General features: G+C 44.9%; 1 protein-coding gene across 1 annotated transcript in view; it reads right to left on the bottom strand.

The window, feature by feature from the left end:
• The window catches only part of HSPA9 (heat shock protein family A (Hsp70) member 9), a 62842-nt gene that overhangs the window by 24840 nt on the left and 20697 nt on the right, over positions 1-17305 (bottom strand). Inside the window, exons 4-9 of the mRNA XM_040442319.1 lie at positions 13745-13926; positions 13189-13313; positions 11828-11901; positions 7237-7343; positions 6460-6622; positions 5841-5933 (exon numbers count right to left, since the gene is read on the bottom strand). Coding sequence (XP_040298253.1) covers positions 5841-5933; positions 6460-6622; positions 7237-7343; positions 11828-11901; positions 13189-13313; positions 13745-13926 — 744 coding nt within the window. The remainder of the gene's footprint in view (positions 1-5840; positions 5934-6459; positions 6623-7236; positions 7344-11827; positions 11902-13188; positions 13314-13744; positions 13927-17305) is intronic.

Genomic DNA, 17305 nt, shown 5'->3' with positions numbered 1-17305 from the left:
TCGATCGTTTGTAGCGGATAATGCCATAGGAAGTATGTGATGGCAAATGAGAGATGGAATAGCACCAATGCTAGCGCAACACCCGGTTAGGGAAGGGGGTAGCGCAATAGTCAGAACCGCAATCTACGGAAGTGTAATTACCCACTCAATGCAGGGGGGGAAAAAAACCTACGGTAAGCACTGCGCCCAGTGGCAGTGCAAACACTTTATCTATGGTCGGGAGTAACATATCCAGTAAGTACTGTAACCCGAGGTAGTGCAAATACATCACACCTCGAAGGGGGTAACGCACCTAGCAGGAACTTGTCATATGACGTGTTCTGTACTCTGTGGGAAGTGCCATTATCCCAGCCCAGTAAGGAGTTAATGCGTACGTAAAACTGCGACAGCAGTGAGAATGCCATAATGCCACCTATACAAAAGGTTAATGTATGCTGACGATACTGAGCCCAGTGGAACTTCAATTTCGCCACTCACAGAACGAGGGGCACCTATGGCTGGCATTGAGACCAATGCTAGTGCAGTCAGTCCACCTCAGGAAGGAGGTAATACCCAATTAAGCACTTAATGCATACACCAAAAACCGGCTAGCACGGACGTAATCTTGGAAAAATGATCCGGATTCATGTCAGAGTCCGAATAACTGTCCTGCTTCGGGCTGCTCGTGCGCAGTTCCACCTCTCAGCCTCTAGCCCATGGCTGTTGCAGGCTGTGGCGGTGTTGACATAAGAACCAAACTACCCGTAGGTGGAATGGAACTAAAGGTCTGCTGATCGGATTGCGCAGACGGTGCTCGATTACCCAAACGACCCAGGAGGGTGGATTGGGAACTTCCAGAGGTCCTCCGCTGTGTTGCGCAGGAGGAGAAATATCAAACAGACGCCCGGAAGGGTGGATGGGAAGTTTCAGTTGTCCTCAACTGGATTTGCGCAGTTGGATATTTGTGCAGTTGTAGTATTATCAACCAACCGGCCTCAGAGGACAGATTGGGATCCTTCAGATGAACCCCACTGGATTTACACAAGTGGAGCATTATCAACCAAACGGTTTCAGCGGGTGGAATGGGGATCCCCCGTATGCACTCCACCGGATTTACGCAGTTGGAGTATTATCACCAAACGGCCCGGGAGGGCGGATTGGGAATCCTGCAGATGTACTCCACTGGATTTGCGCAGTTGGAGCATAATCAACCAACCGGCCTCGGCGGCGGATTGGGGATCCTTCGGATGTACTCCACTGGATTTACGCAGTTGGAGCATTATCACCAAACGGCCCAGAGGGCGGAATGGGAATCCTCAGGTGTACTCCACTGGATTTACGCAGTTGGAGCATTATCACCAAACGGCCCAGAGGGCAGAATGGGAATCCTCAGGTGTACTCCACTGGATTTACGCAGTTGGAGCATTATCAACCAAACGGCCCAGAGGGCGGAATGGGAATCCTCAGGTGTACTCCACTGGATTCTTCTCACCCAAACGGCCCCGGAGGGCGGATTGGAAACCCTTCAGATGTACTCCACTGGCTTTGCCCAGGTGGAGCACCATCAATCAAACTGCCCGTGTGCGCAGTTGGAGCATTATCAACCAAACGGCCTGGAGGGCGGATTGGGAAAGGAGGGCAAGCCTGTATGGGCGCACTTCTTTATTTAACAAATAAAATAATTATATATATATATATTTTTTTTTTTTTTATTTAACCCGGGTGAGGACCTAACCTCAAATGGACAAGGGGCAGGGAAGGCTGCATACTGCAATATTAAGGCACATCGTGCCTGCAGATAGAGACCCAGGGTAAGTGTAATCTGGTCACTGGATTAGGAAGGGTTAAACTGTCCCAGGACCGGGGCGGAGCCAGCTGGCTCCAGAGGAGAATTCGTGCCAGAAAATGGATCCGCCCCTCCATACTTGAGGGTGGAAGTTGCGGCCTAGAAGGCCGCAAAGCCGGGAACTAGAGTTTTATGCAGGCCGACGGAAACGCACCACCAGCCGAACACAACGGTACCTGGATCGGTGCAAGAATGAGGCCGCCTATGCCCACTGGCCACGGAAGCCCGCCCCGTGGGCCGGGAGAAGACAACAGCGTGGCCGGAAGAAAACGGAAGGCCCGAATGAAGCCGGGGCCTAGATTTGTGGTGCCCGGCCAACTGGGATCTCCGCCCGCTGTATCCGCCGGTGCTTCCGGATCCGGAACGGCACTAACAGGCGCCAAGATTATACCTGCCAAAGGTATGGTGTTTGACCGGCCGGGAGCTCGCCCGGCCGGTCTGAGAACAAGGGGCACGAATGGAGCGCAGCGGCGCCAGCTTCTGAGTGTCCCCTGCCCGATATGAGCCACGTTAGATCGGAGGGTGTGTAGAGGGAAAATCTAAAATGCCGCCGCCGGGTTTGAGGATTAACCCCTTCATTACCTCAATGAGGTGATATGCGGCGACTGGTGGAGGATTCTCAGCCTCCTTAATAAAGGGCCATGGTGTGAGGGGGACAGGGAGGGACAGTAATACTCACCTGTCTTCATCTGTGGTCTTCACCCTTAGTCTTGTCCAGCAGGGCCACCCCACGACCGCTGGCACCAGGCATCAGGGGTCCGGGCAGAGAAGGGCTGGAGAGGAGGTGGCCCTCTTGCTGGCGGGAAGCAGGGGAGCAAGGCTGCCCTGGTCCACTTTGTCTTCTTGGGGGAGGCAAGGCGGTGGAACCAGCAACACCGGCCAGCCTCCCAGGGAGACAGGGACGCAAGCGTGCCTGTGCCCCATCCAGGAAATCTGTGCAAAATAACAAAATTAAGAAAATCAAAAAAGGCCACCCTGCTAAGCAGGGAGGTCTGCCTCCTACGACACTAAGCTAAAAACTGATATGCTCTCTCCAGGCTGGAGGGGGTATAGCCTGCAGGGGAGGAGTTATCACTTTTCAGCCTAGTGTCGCCTCCTAGTGGCAGCAGCAAGCTATACCCACAGTCCTGTGTCCCCCAATGATACCAGCGAGAAACATGATTTTTTTTGTTTAAAAAATGAAATCATTGTGTAAACCTTACATAAATAAAAAAATTGTATACATATTAGGTATCGCCGCGTCCGTGACAACCTGCTCTATAAAAATACCACATGATCTAACCTGTCAGATGAATGTTGTAAATAACAAAAAAAAAAAAAAAAAAGTGACAAAAAAGCTATTTCTTGTTACCTTGCCTCACAAAAAGTGTAATATAGAGCAACCAAAAATCATATATACCCTAAACTAGTACCAACAAAACTTCCACCCTATCCCGTAGTTTCTAAAATGGGGTCACTTTTTTGGAGTTTCTAGTCTAGGGGTGCATCAGGGGGGCTTCAAATGGGACATGGTGTCCAAAAAAAAAAAAAAACTGTCTAGCAAAATCTGCCTTCCAAAAACCGTATGGCATTCCTTTCCTTATGCGCCCTGCCGTGTGCCCGTACAGCTGTTTACAACCACATATGGGGTGTTTCTGTAAACTACAGAATCAGGGCCATAAATATTGAGTTTTGTTTGGCTGTTAACCCTTGCTTTGTAACTGGAAAAAAAATATTGAAATTGAAAATCTGCCAAAAAAGTGAAATTTTTAAATTGTCTATTTTCCATTAAATCTTGTGCAACACCTAAAGGGTTAACAAAGTTTGTAAAATCAGTTTTGAATACCTTGAGGGGTGTAGTTTCTTAGATGGGGTCACTTTTATGGAGTTTCTACTCTAGGGGTGCATCAGGGCGGCTTCAAATGGGAAATGGTGTTAAAAAAACCAGTCCAGCAAAATCTGCCTTCCAAAAACCATACGGCGCACCTTTCCCTCTACACCCTACTGTGTGCCCGTACAGTAGTTTACGGCCACATATGGGGTGTTTCTGCAAACTACAGAATCGGGGCAATAAATATAGCATTTTGTTCTGCTGTTAACCCTTGCTTTGTTACTGGAAAAATTTTTAAATTTGCCAAAAAATTTTAATTCTCAAATTTCACCTCCATTTGCCAATAACTCTTGTGCAACACCTAAAGGGTTAACAAAGTTTGTAAAATCTGTTTTGAATACCTTGAGGGGTGTAGCTTCTAGAATGGGGTCATTTTTGGGTGGTTTCTATTATGTAAGCCTCGCAAAGTTACTTCAGACCTGAACTGGTCCCTAAAACGTGGGTTTTTGAAAATTTCTGAAAAATTTCAAGATTTTCTTCTAAACTTCTAAGCCTTGTAACAGCCCCAAAAATAAAATATCATTCCCAAATTGATCCAAACATGAAGTAGACATATGGGGAATGTAAAGTAATAACAATTTTTTGGAGGTATTACTATGTATTATAGAAGTAGAGAAATTGAAACTTGGAAATTTGCAATTTTTTAAAATTTTTTGGTAAATGTGGTATTTTTTTATAAATAAAAATGATTATTTTTTTACTTCATTTTACCAGTGTCATGAAGTACAATATGTGACAAAAAAACATCAGAATGGCCTGGATAAGTCAAAGAGTTTTAAAGTTCTCAGCACTTAAAGTGACACTGGTCAGATTTGCAAAAAATGGCCTGGTCCTTAAGGTGAAATATTGCTGAGTCCTTAAGGGGTTAAAGCTAACATCTGGAAGACTTTTTTTGCGGCATGGTAGGAACTGTTGGCGTCCGGAAAGGAGCACGGCGCATGCGACGCTTCAACCACTATCGCGAGATTCACTGAGGTAATGTGTGGTAAAACAACCACATCAAGGATGGCCACTTTGAAACAATAATTATTAACGGAGTAGCAACACTGCTTGACAGAAAATTCCGAACAGACCAAGGCGAGAGAAAAAACTCCTGCCTCAAAGAGGAAGAAAAGGGGTGTTCCGTTCCAGAAACGAAACTCCATCAACAGTCGTGACAGCACCCCTGCTCAGCCTGGCCACGGAACGTGCAGTGAAAAGGCATGACTACATCGGACTTACATGGCAGTCACTAGTCAAGTCTTGAGAGGTAGTTGTAGATACGGGTAGTACACCCAGGACCAACGGGTAGGAGTTGGAAAAAACATCACATCCCAACAGTCGGCCCGGAACAGGACTTGGAAGAAAAAAAAAAAAACACATAACCAATACCCTGCATCCACATAGATGGAGGGGAAGTAGTAACGTAGGAGCTACCAAGGTTTGCGGAGTGGCCGTGAACCCTGAGCCAGAAAAGGAAAAAAATAAAAAAATCTGAAAAAAATAAAAAATAAATGGCAAGGCGAAGTCCATTCCCCATCTGAGACTGGCACTACACCGAAGTAGCCACCGGATGATAGTGGCGGTGCCACACTCCGCCTAAGGAGGAGGCCATGCAGCATACGCCACCGAATCTAGCGATAGAAGAATTCGTCACCTGAAGCTCGCAGGTATAGCTGCCAGGGGAGGAGCTAACAGTTTTTACTAGTATCAACGCCTCCTAGGAGGACATAGCTATAGCCATGGTCTCTGTGTCCCCCAATGAATATGGGCGAGAAAAAAATAAATAAAACACATCCTATTCTTGTCTGTTTAGGCATTGTTACAATGGATCCGCAAAAAACTGATGGCATATGGATGTCATCAGTTGTTTTTTTTTTGGGCGGATCCGCAATTTGTGGACCTCAAAACACATACAGTTGTGTGCATGTAGCTTAAAAGTGCGTGGGGCCTCCTCAGCCCATATATGACAGAAAACCAGCAGGAGTTCTAATGGAAACCTGCTTCAGCCCATAGCTGGATTACATTTGCATTCTGGCAAATGGACAGTACAAGATGCAATAAATTTAGTAAGAGTGGTGCCCCCAAGAAGGAAACCTCCATTAGGAAACTTCAAATGGTTAACCAAGCCGATAATGAAGCACAGTAATTGTAGACTGTACCCACCTGCACAGAGGAGGACAGCTCACATTTTGCTTTTTCAGCAGCTTCTCTGACTCTTTGAAGTGCCATGTTGTCTTTCAATAAATCTACTCCAGTCTAGCAAAAGAGAGTAGAAAATTAGAAAGGCAAATAAAAAATAAAAAGACACACAAAAATAGCAGTAAATAAGACCAACTTTATATTTGAATTAAGCATCACAATATATGCTGCTGGTATGTCATTTTTTTTTAAAATAAAACAAGGACTAACCAACTAAATACTGCTTTAGCTGCATCCCCATAATGAAAATATCTTCCTGTGGACTATATAGAAAGTGGGGGTGTAATCAGCTTTCACATTAGCTACTCTTCAATAAATATAATAGATCTTCTCCAGAAGGAAAATAACTCTTTAGCGCCACCTAGAGGTAGCTACAAGTTTAGTCACTGTCTGAACCCTGAGATTCCTATCAACCAGCAGATGAAAGGGGTTGTGGTGCATACATTTATAAGCAGCCCATAAAGTGCTAGAGAAAGAGTTAAAAAATGCAAACAGTATTCACGTTTAACATTCAAAGTTCATACAAAGCAGCAACCACATGATTCTGCCAATAAGGGGGTGTCATTTCCAAAAAACTACCAACCTCTCTCTTGAACTGCTTTACAATATGTTCCAATAAAGCTTGGTCAAAATCTTCTCCTCCAAGAAAAGTGTCGCCATTGGTGGATTTCACTTCAAACACGCCTTTCTGAATCTCCAGGATAGAAATATCAAAGGTACCACCTCCAAGATCATAGACTGCAATGCTGCAAGAGCAATATTTAGATATTAAACATTATGTAAATGAGTATTGCATACACACAACCTGCAAAAATGGTGGACAATAAGCGGTAGTTTACCTTTTCAGACTTGAAGGGGTATTCCAGTAATAACGAGTTACTGTATCTGTTAAATCAGTAGGTGACCCTCACCAATCACGAGATCGGGTGCCCCACTTGAATGGAGCGGTGGTTCTATTGGACTGCACGAGAGCGCTGTACTATGCCATCTCTTGCGGTCCCATAGAGATGAATGGGGCAGCATACATATTCAACTGCCACGCCAATCATAGGGGGGCACAGGATCCCATTCTAGTCTCAATAGATATCCCAGTGGTCAGAACCCCAGCACTCTCCTTTATCCCAACTTCGAATGGACAGAACTTCTAACCTGAAAACCCCCATGAACAGGCAAAAAAGGTGTCCCTAAAAGCTTAAGAAATATCATTCGTAGAAAGGACTTATTCAATTTGGCTGGAGGACATGTAGTAAAAGCAGGACAGTATAGTGTAGGTTCATATGTAGCTACAGGGGTACTATAACAAAAATCAGGCAAGTTATGGAGATCTAGAACTTCAGAAAGTAGAAGGAAGTTAACTTACACTTTATCATCAGACTTATCCAAGCCATAGGCAAGAGCAGCAGCGGTTGGTTCATTAATGACCCTCAAAACATTGAGGCCAGCGATCTGCCCAGCATCTTTTGTAGCCTAAGAAGAAACGTCTGCAGCATTAAGTCAGTGGCCAAAGTAACAGTCTACTATTCGATGCACTTTTGACAATTTACAAGCAAATAGAGCAACTGCATAAATACCTGGCGTTCTAGCTTTTACCACCAGTTCTTAATTCTACAGGCCTCAGCGCTCAGCTAATGTCTCCCAGCATTTGTTGCTGGTTAACAAAGGGAGCCGAGGTAAAAACGGGCAAGGGCCACAGCTCTTTACAAACGCCATCATCAGCACATCCTAGCAATATGCCTTCAATTGTAACAGGGAAACAACAAGCACTTCAACTACACCCAGACGTCCCCTCAGTAAATGTGTGCATACTAGGGATCGACCGATTATCGGTTTGGCCGATATTATCGGCCGATATTGAGGATTTTGAACGTTATCGGTATCGGCATCTATTTTGCCGATATACCGATAACGTATTGGGAACACAGAACGCGCTGCTCTCAGCGCTCTCTGTGTTCCCTCCGCAGCACAGGGGAGAAGGAAGCAGTGTCTCCTCCCCCTGTGATGCTGCTGCCGCTGCCTCCAATGACAGGACGGAAGACAAGAGGAGGGGAGGGGCTGTGGCCGCTGCGCCACCAATGAAGAGGAGTCTTTCATTAATTCAAATACAGGAGCTGGGAGCTGGCTGCAGAATCACATAGCCAGCTCCCGACCTCTATGAACGGCAGCTGCGGTCCGCGGTAGTTAACCTCTTAGGTGCCGCGGATCGCAGCTACCGCTCATAGAGGTCGGGAGCCGGCTATGTGATTCTGCAGCCAGCTCCCGCCTCCTGTATGTGAAAGAGAGGTATCTTCATTGGTGGCGCAGTGCGCGCCCCCCCCCCCCCCCCCCCCCAAGCCCCCTAGTATTAATCATTGGTGGCGCAGTGCGCCCCCCACCCCCATCCCAATAGTAAAAACATTGGTGGCGCAGTGCGCCCCCCCCCCCCCCCCCAGTTCTAATCATTGGTGGCAGTGGCCACAGGATCCCCTCTCCCCTGCTCCTCCGATCGGAGCCCCAGCAGTGTAAGCCTGGGGCTCCGATCGGTTACCATGGCAGCCAGGACGCTATTGAAGCCCTGGCTGCCATAGTCAGGTCCATGCTGCTGTGTGCACAGAGCACAGGGCAGCAGGGACAGTGTGAGCTCCTATTCACCCTGATAGAGATCTATCAGGGTGAATGGGACAAGAGTTCTAGTCCCTAAGGGGGCTAAAATCTATCAGGGTGAATGGGACAAGAGTTCTAGTCCCTAAGGGGGCTAAAAGTTAGTAAAAAAAAAAAAAAAAAAAAAAAAAACACAAAAATATTAAGTATAAATAAAAAAGATTTACAAAAAAAAATAAAATAATAATACACGTTAACAATAAAACATTAATTTTCAGCAGATTTGTGTAGGAAATTTTTTTTTTCCCCTCAAAAATAAAAATACCCAGAATATCGGTATAAATTATTGGCTATCGGCCTGAAAGTTGACAAATTATCGGTATCGGCCCTAAAAAATCAATATCGGTCGATCCCTAGTGCATACATCAAGATACAATCCCCAGCTTGTAATTACATGGAGGCTTCACAGGACCCCATCAGCAGCCTGGAGTTCGGGCAGCACAACAAGCTCCCTGGTAAAAAAAAAAAAAAAACTAAATTGCTTTCTCCGAAATGCCACAGCGTTTCAGAGTAAAACAAAAACGATCGGGGAAATGGCTCCCTGTCAGCTTCTCCTCACCAGGCTCAGCTTGATGGGTCTTTTATTATTTGTGTATAGGGAGAGCAGGCAGGGCAAAGCCAGAGGGGAGATGCCATTTCGAACTATGCTTAGCAGTTGTGTGTAACCAGGCACCCCGTCGAGATCCCATGCAGTCTGTGGTTCAGGCACCATGCACTTCCCGACAGGTTTCATTTTACATTTGGTTTCTTCACTGAGCAGCCATGTGTCTATCCATGGAGTCTCTTAGCTTTCAATAATTAGTAATTGCTATGCTCTGCTTACTGCTGTGTGAAAAAATACTACCCCTCAGGCAGGCAGGATGATCTCACTAGGAATAGACCACTTTTTATAGCCGATAATTGGTCATTATTTTGCTCCAGCATTTAGGCCACTTCCAACATCTGTGCTTTGTATTCCGGTTTCGAGAATCTCAAAACTAGAGCAAAACGCTTCCTTTTTGTCCCCGTGCATTATCAATGGGGACAAAACAGATCAGGACGCATTCCGTTCCAGAGACAAAACCACAAGAAGCGGCGGTTTTGTGTCCGGCCTGCAAACTGAAAAAAAAACTGGATCCGGCACTAAAAACAATGTAAGTCAATGGTGCCAGATCTGCTTGTTTTCTTCAGATCCAAATAAATAAATTTAAAAAACACAGATCCGTGACCTATTGACTTGCATTGGTTTTTAGTACCGGACCCTGTTTGTTCAGTTTCAATTCAATAAAACCACATCCGAACGGAATGGATGTATCCAGATTTATTAAATAAAACCAGAGCAAAATGCTTCCGTTCGAAGACCCTCTGCCAGATCTCAAAACCAGAATACAAAGTGCAGTGATGTGAAAGTAGCCTTAAAGGGACACTGACAGGCCTTCTGAGCATAGTTAGCTCTTTATATGCCCCCCTAGGTCTTATAATAAGTTCCCAATTCATATAAGTATTATCCCTGTGCGCATTATAAAACGTTAAAAATAATCTTTATAATCACCTCTCCTTTCTGCCCAAGGGGCGTTCTTTGTGGCGCATTTGTGCCCAGCCGTGTACCAACTGCCGGGTCCTTAGACACGCCCATCTCATTAGTATTCACTTCGCTGGGCGGTATTTCTCAGTCCCCGACATTCGGAGATCATGCGCCCGGCACCCTCGCTCGCCGGGATCACATTGCGCCAAGTGAATACTAATGAGATGGGCGTGTCTAAGGACCCGGCAGTTGGGACGCGGCTGGGCACAAATGCGCCGCAAAGAACGCCCCTTGGGCAGAAAGGAGAGGGGATTATAAAGATTATTTTTAACGTTTTATAATGCGCACAGGGATAATACTTATATGAATTGGGAACTTATCATAAGACCTAGGGGGGCATATAAAGAGCTAATTATGCTCAGAAGGCCTGTCAGTGTCCCTTTAAATCGGTATTTGTAAGCGAAACCCAGGAGTAGAAGCTATTGAGAAAATGGATTATGAAAAGATCTGTGTTTTGAACCCACTCCTGGTATTGGCTTATAAATGGTGGTCAAGAAAGGGGTTGTCCCACAATTAAATATTCATTTACTCTGCTCGATCACACACAATTTTTCAACAGGAATAATTAAAAGGGGTATTCTAGCAAAAAACAAACAAACCTTGAGCATGGATTGCAAATAGTTAAAATAATAAATTAAAAGGAGCTCCTAACCAAATAGTTCCAATGGTGCCTGGGTTCCCACTGCACTCTTCCTGCTCCTCTCAACACGGCAGATAATGGCTGGGTATACCACTCAGCCAGTCACCGGCTGCAGTGATGACCCACCTCAGCCAGAGACTGGTCCACCTACAAGTGGTTGTGTGACTCCAAGCCAGTATCAATTAGTATGAGACGCACACTCGTCATACGAGACTGCTGATCTCATGGGACAAAGGAGAGGAAAAACAGTATCTCACAAAAAAGGTACCAGTAAGATTATTACCTACAGTACAATTTATATAGTATTTCTTACTAACTGACCACCATAACAATCTTAAGGGGGTTCTCCTGGCTACAGATATTGATTACCTATGCTCATCAATGGGGGTCTAAGGCCCAGCACCCCCACTGATATCCATTTCGGGCAGCCTCAGCGCCAGAACCCTTGTACTGTAAGTAGCTGGAGGTAGGCAGCTCCATGTACCATGTGATAACTGTGCTGTGGTACCGAGGTCAGCTACTATTCAATCAGATGAGAGCAGAGTTTCAGTACACGGGCGCCAGAAGCTACAGTGGCCCAGATTTACTAATTGTAAATACTGTGTAAGCTTAGACCGGATGCCCAGACCTGCACCACATTTATCAGTGGCTCAGGCTGGAAGACAAATTTGGTGCAGGGATAGACACTTTTTGCTGACACAATTGGTTGGCTTACTATGAAAGATTTATATACAGCAATAGTTCCCAAATTTTTAGACCCGTCCCTTTATGAGCAAGTCATAAAAAAAGGGAATACACTCTAGATGTGCCAAACTGCGCCATTTATTTTAGAAAGATTATTGGTGCAAAAACATTAGTAAATCTGGGCCATGGTGTACAGAGCAAACCCAAAAACAGCTGACCGGTGGGGTGCCAAGTGTTGTCAGACCGCCCCCGATCACATAGGTGATCAGCATCTGTAGCAAGAAGAAACGCATTCATTTCTAGATGCTCTTAACATGTATACTTGTTTTTTGCTAATGACACAAAAGTCTTATTATTTGTGTAAACCACAGAGAAGGGTAAGAGTAGAGGATAATTTACCACCGCTGGCCATGACCGATTGCTTACCTGCCTCTGGGAGTCATTAAAATATGCAGGAACGGTAATAACTGCATTCTTTGCCGAATGGCCCAGATAGCTTTCTAGGTAAAGAGAATAGAAACATTACACCATTTCTGAAGTTTCACAGATAAAGTATAAAGTTCCACACTTCTACCAAGCTACAGTTGTTTTTTATAGAATCCACGCAAAAAACTTCATTTTATTTTACTGAAACTGCACACTGAAATTCAGGTCTCAGTAATAGTCTCCAATACATGTTAATAAACCCTCCATGTGTTATGTGCACGGGAGAGCAAGTAGAGCTTGCGTAAACCAGTCTAGGAAGATCTGAATTATTACCATACACACAGCAAGGCGGTATAGGTTAGATGGCACGGCCGTCCTCAATGACGACCGACTAAACAGAGTGGTCATCAGTGCCACTACAGTGCATGGGCGGTCTTCTCTCTACACAAAATCACTGGTCAGCCTGCACATGTAAAGCCTCATTCACATGTCCGTGTTTTGGTCAGTGATTTCCATCAGTGATTGTGAGCCAAAACCAGGACTAGAGCTACACAGACATAGGGGGATGTTCTGCGTTTAGAGCCGCACCTGGTTTTGGCTCAAAAAAAAATCACTGACATGTGAAGGAAGCATAATATTGTGCTCAATTCTGGGCACCTGGGCGACCAAGGTAATTAGAGGGTACCTAAATCTTGGGGGAAGAAAAAAAAAAAAGGGGGGGGGGGGAATGCTCCGAGCCTTTCATTACCTTTGCTCGGCTGTCCAAGCATGTGGAGTACAGATCCCATATAAAGTACCATGGATCCATACATATGTTCAGAAATCCGAGAACGGGAAATGAAAGCTGAAGGTGCAGAATGCTCAGGGCAGAGCTTCATCCTCCATGTTTATTCTTATATAGGGAATGGGTGGTCTGCAGCACCATTACAGGTTGTTACCACTTGAGGGGAGATCAAATTACATTGTACAACTATATGGACAGTAGAGATCTTTCTAATGATTTTTTTATACCTAGGCCAGTAACGTTTTGGAGAAAAGGATGTCACCATGATCATGGACAGAATCTTTACTGCAAAAGCAGTGATACTATGGAAGTCTCTGCCACAGAAGGTTGTAAGGTTTGAGAGTCGTCATACAGGTTTAATGGAGCCTGGGAGTAATAACATCACAAGTGTATACCAGATTTCTGGAGATTAGGCAGCCAGAATTAGAGTCAGGAAGGATCCCCCCCAACATGGGGTAACAGGCGATCGCCTCATAAGGGTTTTTGCCTTCCTTTGGTTCAACAAGTAGGATTATAAATTGGACTTTACGATCCAGTGCCTTTTTTCAACTATGTAATAAAAAATTTAAAACCTCACCTGCTGTCTCTTTCATTTTCACAAGTACGAATGCACCAATCTGACTGGGAGAGTAGAGCTTTCCATGTGCTTCAACCCAGGCATCACCATTTGATGCACGGACAATCTTGAATGGAACATTTTTGCTGAAAAGAAAAACAAAAAATGAATACAAAAAATAAAAACGCACATTAACATCTTAAAAATGATGGGGTTGAAAGGTCTCAGTTGATATTAAACCAGTTCCTGCATTAAATAACAGCCCTTTAGTAATGCTATGCAGCTTTCAGAAGCCCCGACCATACAAGCTATTACAGCTCCAGATCAATGCAGGAAAAAGCCAATTAAGTCACTTATCTTCCCACAATAACATTTTATACCTTACAACACCTCCTTCAAAATGGCGGTATGTACCCAAACGTAGGACTCTCACAAAAAATGTAATTCTCTGACCGGTTTGAAACAATGCGCTGCAGCAGTAACATATGCTAATAGATTTTTATTTTTTTACCCTTTAAGGAGCATTTTAAACGGCACACTAATGCCAAGACAGATCAATTTCTACATTTGTACATACATATCTTTTTGGACTTCAGCATCATCAAAACGACGGCCGATGAGACGTTTTGTGGCATATAACGTGTTGTTGGGATTTGTGACTGACTGGCGTTTCGCTGGCATTCCAACCAAGCGTTCCCCATCTGCGGAAAAAGCAACCACAGACGGTGTGGTCCTGGCACCCTCTGCATTTTCCAGAACCTGCAAAACAAGATGTCCATTAGGTATCAAGCACAGATCAGGAAGAATGATCACCCCTTAGTGACCAAGCACTTTATTTACCATCTCCTTCCAAGAGCCATCATTTCTTTCCCCATTGAAGTAGCTGTATGAGGTATTGTTTTCCATGGGACTTAGTGTAGTTTTTAATGGCAGCATTCTGCAGTACACAACTCACTGATCAACTTTCAGAACTTTATTTCAGGGGGCGGAATTTTCATTTTTTTTTTTTTTAAGGGAACCTGTCACCATGAAATGCAGTACAAGCTACAGGTAGCATGTTATAGAGCAGGAGAAGCTGAGCAGACTGATGTATAGTTTTGCAGGAAAAGATTCCTGAAAACTTGTAATTTATACCTCCTTTTATGCATAGGAGTCACTTAGGTGGTCCTATTCAGTGATTGAAAGCTAACTCGGCATGACCAAGCATACAGGGAAAGCGGGCAATCCCCGAGTAAGTCCGCCCAAATTACCCTTTGGGCCCCTTGGAAAGATTGGCTCGAGGGATAGGGACAATAACCCCTTCCCTAAGTGCTAGACATAATTGCATTCTCGGACAGTTACACGCGCTCCCTTAGGTCAAGAAACTTGGATTTTCTCTACTTCAGGGATTCGTATTTCCTATGCCTTGTGTATATTAGCGAGTGGCTGGCCAACTGGATCGCTCTTTTGTCATTTCTCTCTTTACTTTTATTCCTCCATGCATACAGCCCTACTATTCCATGTCCACTTTTTGGAAGAGTTTCATTTTTTTTCCTTGATGTTCTATTTTGTTTAGCATTTTATTTTTCCTCCTCCGGTTATATTGGTCCTGTATTTTATAACCATTAAAGGGCTTCTGTCAGCCCACTAAACCTTTTTTTTTTTTTTTGCTTAATAATAATACCTACACTGCGATTTATCCATACATAAGTAAAATAAGAATTTTGGTTCGTTCAGTAGAATTTGCTAAAACCCTATTTTTATAATATGTAAATTACCTTGCTACCAGCAAGTAGGGCGCATCCTCCGATGGTAATGACGCCCCCTCTGCTTGTTGATTGACAGGGCCAGCGGACGGGATCTTTCTCCGCTGGCCCTGCCTGTTTTCATTCAATATCTGGCGCCTGCGCCGTGGCCGTACCTCTCTTCAATCGGCGCAGGCGCACTGAGAGGCGGCCACTCACTCGGCCGCTTCATCCTCAATGCGCCTGCGCCGGGTGTAGATGTGACGTCATCGGCGCAGGCGCATTGAGGATGAAGCGGCCGAGTGAGTGGCCGCCTCTCAGTGCGCCTGCGCCGATTGAAGAGAGGTACGGCTGCGGCGCAGGCGCCAGATATTGAATGAAAACAGGCAGGGCCAGCGGAGAAAGATCCCGTCCGCTGGCCCTGTCAATCAACAAGCAGAGGGGGCGTCATTACCATCGGAGGATGCGCCCTACTTGCTGGTAGCAAGGTAATTTACATATTATAAAAATAGGGTTTTAGCAAATTCTACTGAACCAAAATTCTTATTTTACTTATGTATGGATAAATCGCAGTGTAGGGGTTATTATTAAGCCAAAAAAAAAAAAAAAGGTTTAGTGGGCTGACAGAAGCCCTTTAATATCAAGCTCATCCTCGACCCGCCTGTTATTTTTTACCATATACAGTTGGCCTCCGTGCCATTGCTTTCATGTCATGGCCTAGCCTCTGGATCTAAGGCCTTTCAGTAACTTATTTATGATATTTGAGGTTTTGTACACTGTTTGTTCTACGATGAACATTAAATAAAGATTGTCAAATAAAATAAATAAATAATCGTTGCATAACTTATTTCAACAGAGCAGTGTGCGGGCTTGATTTTTGCTTTATGACTTGACGTTTTCATTGCTACCATTTCGGGGTACCCGGAAAATTCTTATTTCTTATTCCATTTACTGTGCAGCACATAAGCGAATAAAATAAATAAAAGAATTTATTCACTCACTCAAAGTGCTGATATACCATATTCTCTCCCCCCCCCCCCCCGCCCCGCCCCGCCCCGCAGTGAATACAGCGCTCCCCAGGCTCTGTACTCAGCTGCTCGCTGTGAGAGGACGTCAGCACGCTGTGACCACATGCTGTGTGTCGGGTCACAGCACAGCCTCAGGCAGGAAGATTCGGAGCTGGATCCCCCGAGTGTCAGTGGTGTCTGGAGCAGGAGAGGCAATTACATTTATTATTTTTGTTATGTAAGGTCTTAACACTTTGGATAGCAGGTTTTTTTGTTTTCATTTTTCTTCCCCATCTTCCTTGAGCCATAACCTTTAATATATTTCCGTTCATATAGCTGTATGAGGGCTTATTTTTGAGGAACAAGTTGTACTTTCTAATGCCACCATTAATTATAGCATACAATGTAGTGGGAAGGGGTAAAAAATTCCAAATGTGGTGGAATTCGAAAATAAACGCAATTCCTCCACGGTTTTATGGGTTTTGTTCGCATGCCGTTCCATTTGCGAAAAAAATGACCCATGTCCTAAATTCTCTGGGTCAGTACGATTACAACGATACGATGTATAGGTTTTTATGTCCAAATGGTGTAAAAAGCTGAATTAGTCTTACCGGTAATTCCTTTTTCGCGAATCCTCCATGACGGCACCTTACTTGGAGATTATCCTCCTCCTCCAGCCAGGCAGGGACAGGAAGGTTCAAAAGGGCCCGCCTCCTCACTTATCTTCAGTGTCTTCTGGACTTGACAGGCCCTAAACTTACACACTCATTCGTGACCTTCACCAGTTACTTAACTATTCTCTGTTAGGCCTCATGCACACGACCGTTGTGCCGTTTTTTTTCGCGGACCCATTGACTTTCAATGGGTCCGTGGAGAAAAAAAAAAATAAATAAATAAATAAATAAATCGGAAAATGCACCGTTTTGCAGCCGCATCCGTGATCTGTGTTTCCTGGCCGTGAAAAAAATAGGACCTGTCCTATTTTTTTCACGGCCAACGGTTCACGGACCCTTTCAAGTCAATGGGTCCGTGAAAGAACACGGATGCACACAAGATTGGCATCCGTGGCCGTAGGTTAGTTTTTATACAGACGGATCCGAAGATCCGTCTGCATAAAAGCTTTTTCAAAGCTGAGTTTTCACTTCGTGAAAACTCAGAACCGACAGTATATTCTAACACAGAAGCGTTCCCATGGTGATGGGGACGCTTCTAGTTAGAATACACTACAAACTGTGTACAAGACTGCCCCCTGCTGCCTGGCAGCACCCGATCTCTTACAGGGGGCCGTGATCAGCACAATTAACCCCTTCAGGTGCGGCACCTGAAGGGGTTAATTGTGCTGATCACGGCCCCCTGTAAGAGATCGGGTGCTGCCAGGCAGCAGGGGGCAGACCCTCCCCAGTTTGA

This window comes from Bufo bufo, chromosome 1, assembly GCF_905171765.1.
Source record: "Bufo bufo chromosome 1, aBufBuf1.1, whole genome shotgun sequence".
In the NCBI taxonomy this organism is placed as follows: Eukaryota; Metazoa; Chordata; class Amphibia; order Anura; family Bufonidae; genus Bufo; species Bufo bufo.
The sequence above is the reverse complement of the archived record's forward strand: the minus strand, read 5'-3'. Positions and strand labels throughout refer to the sequence as shown.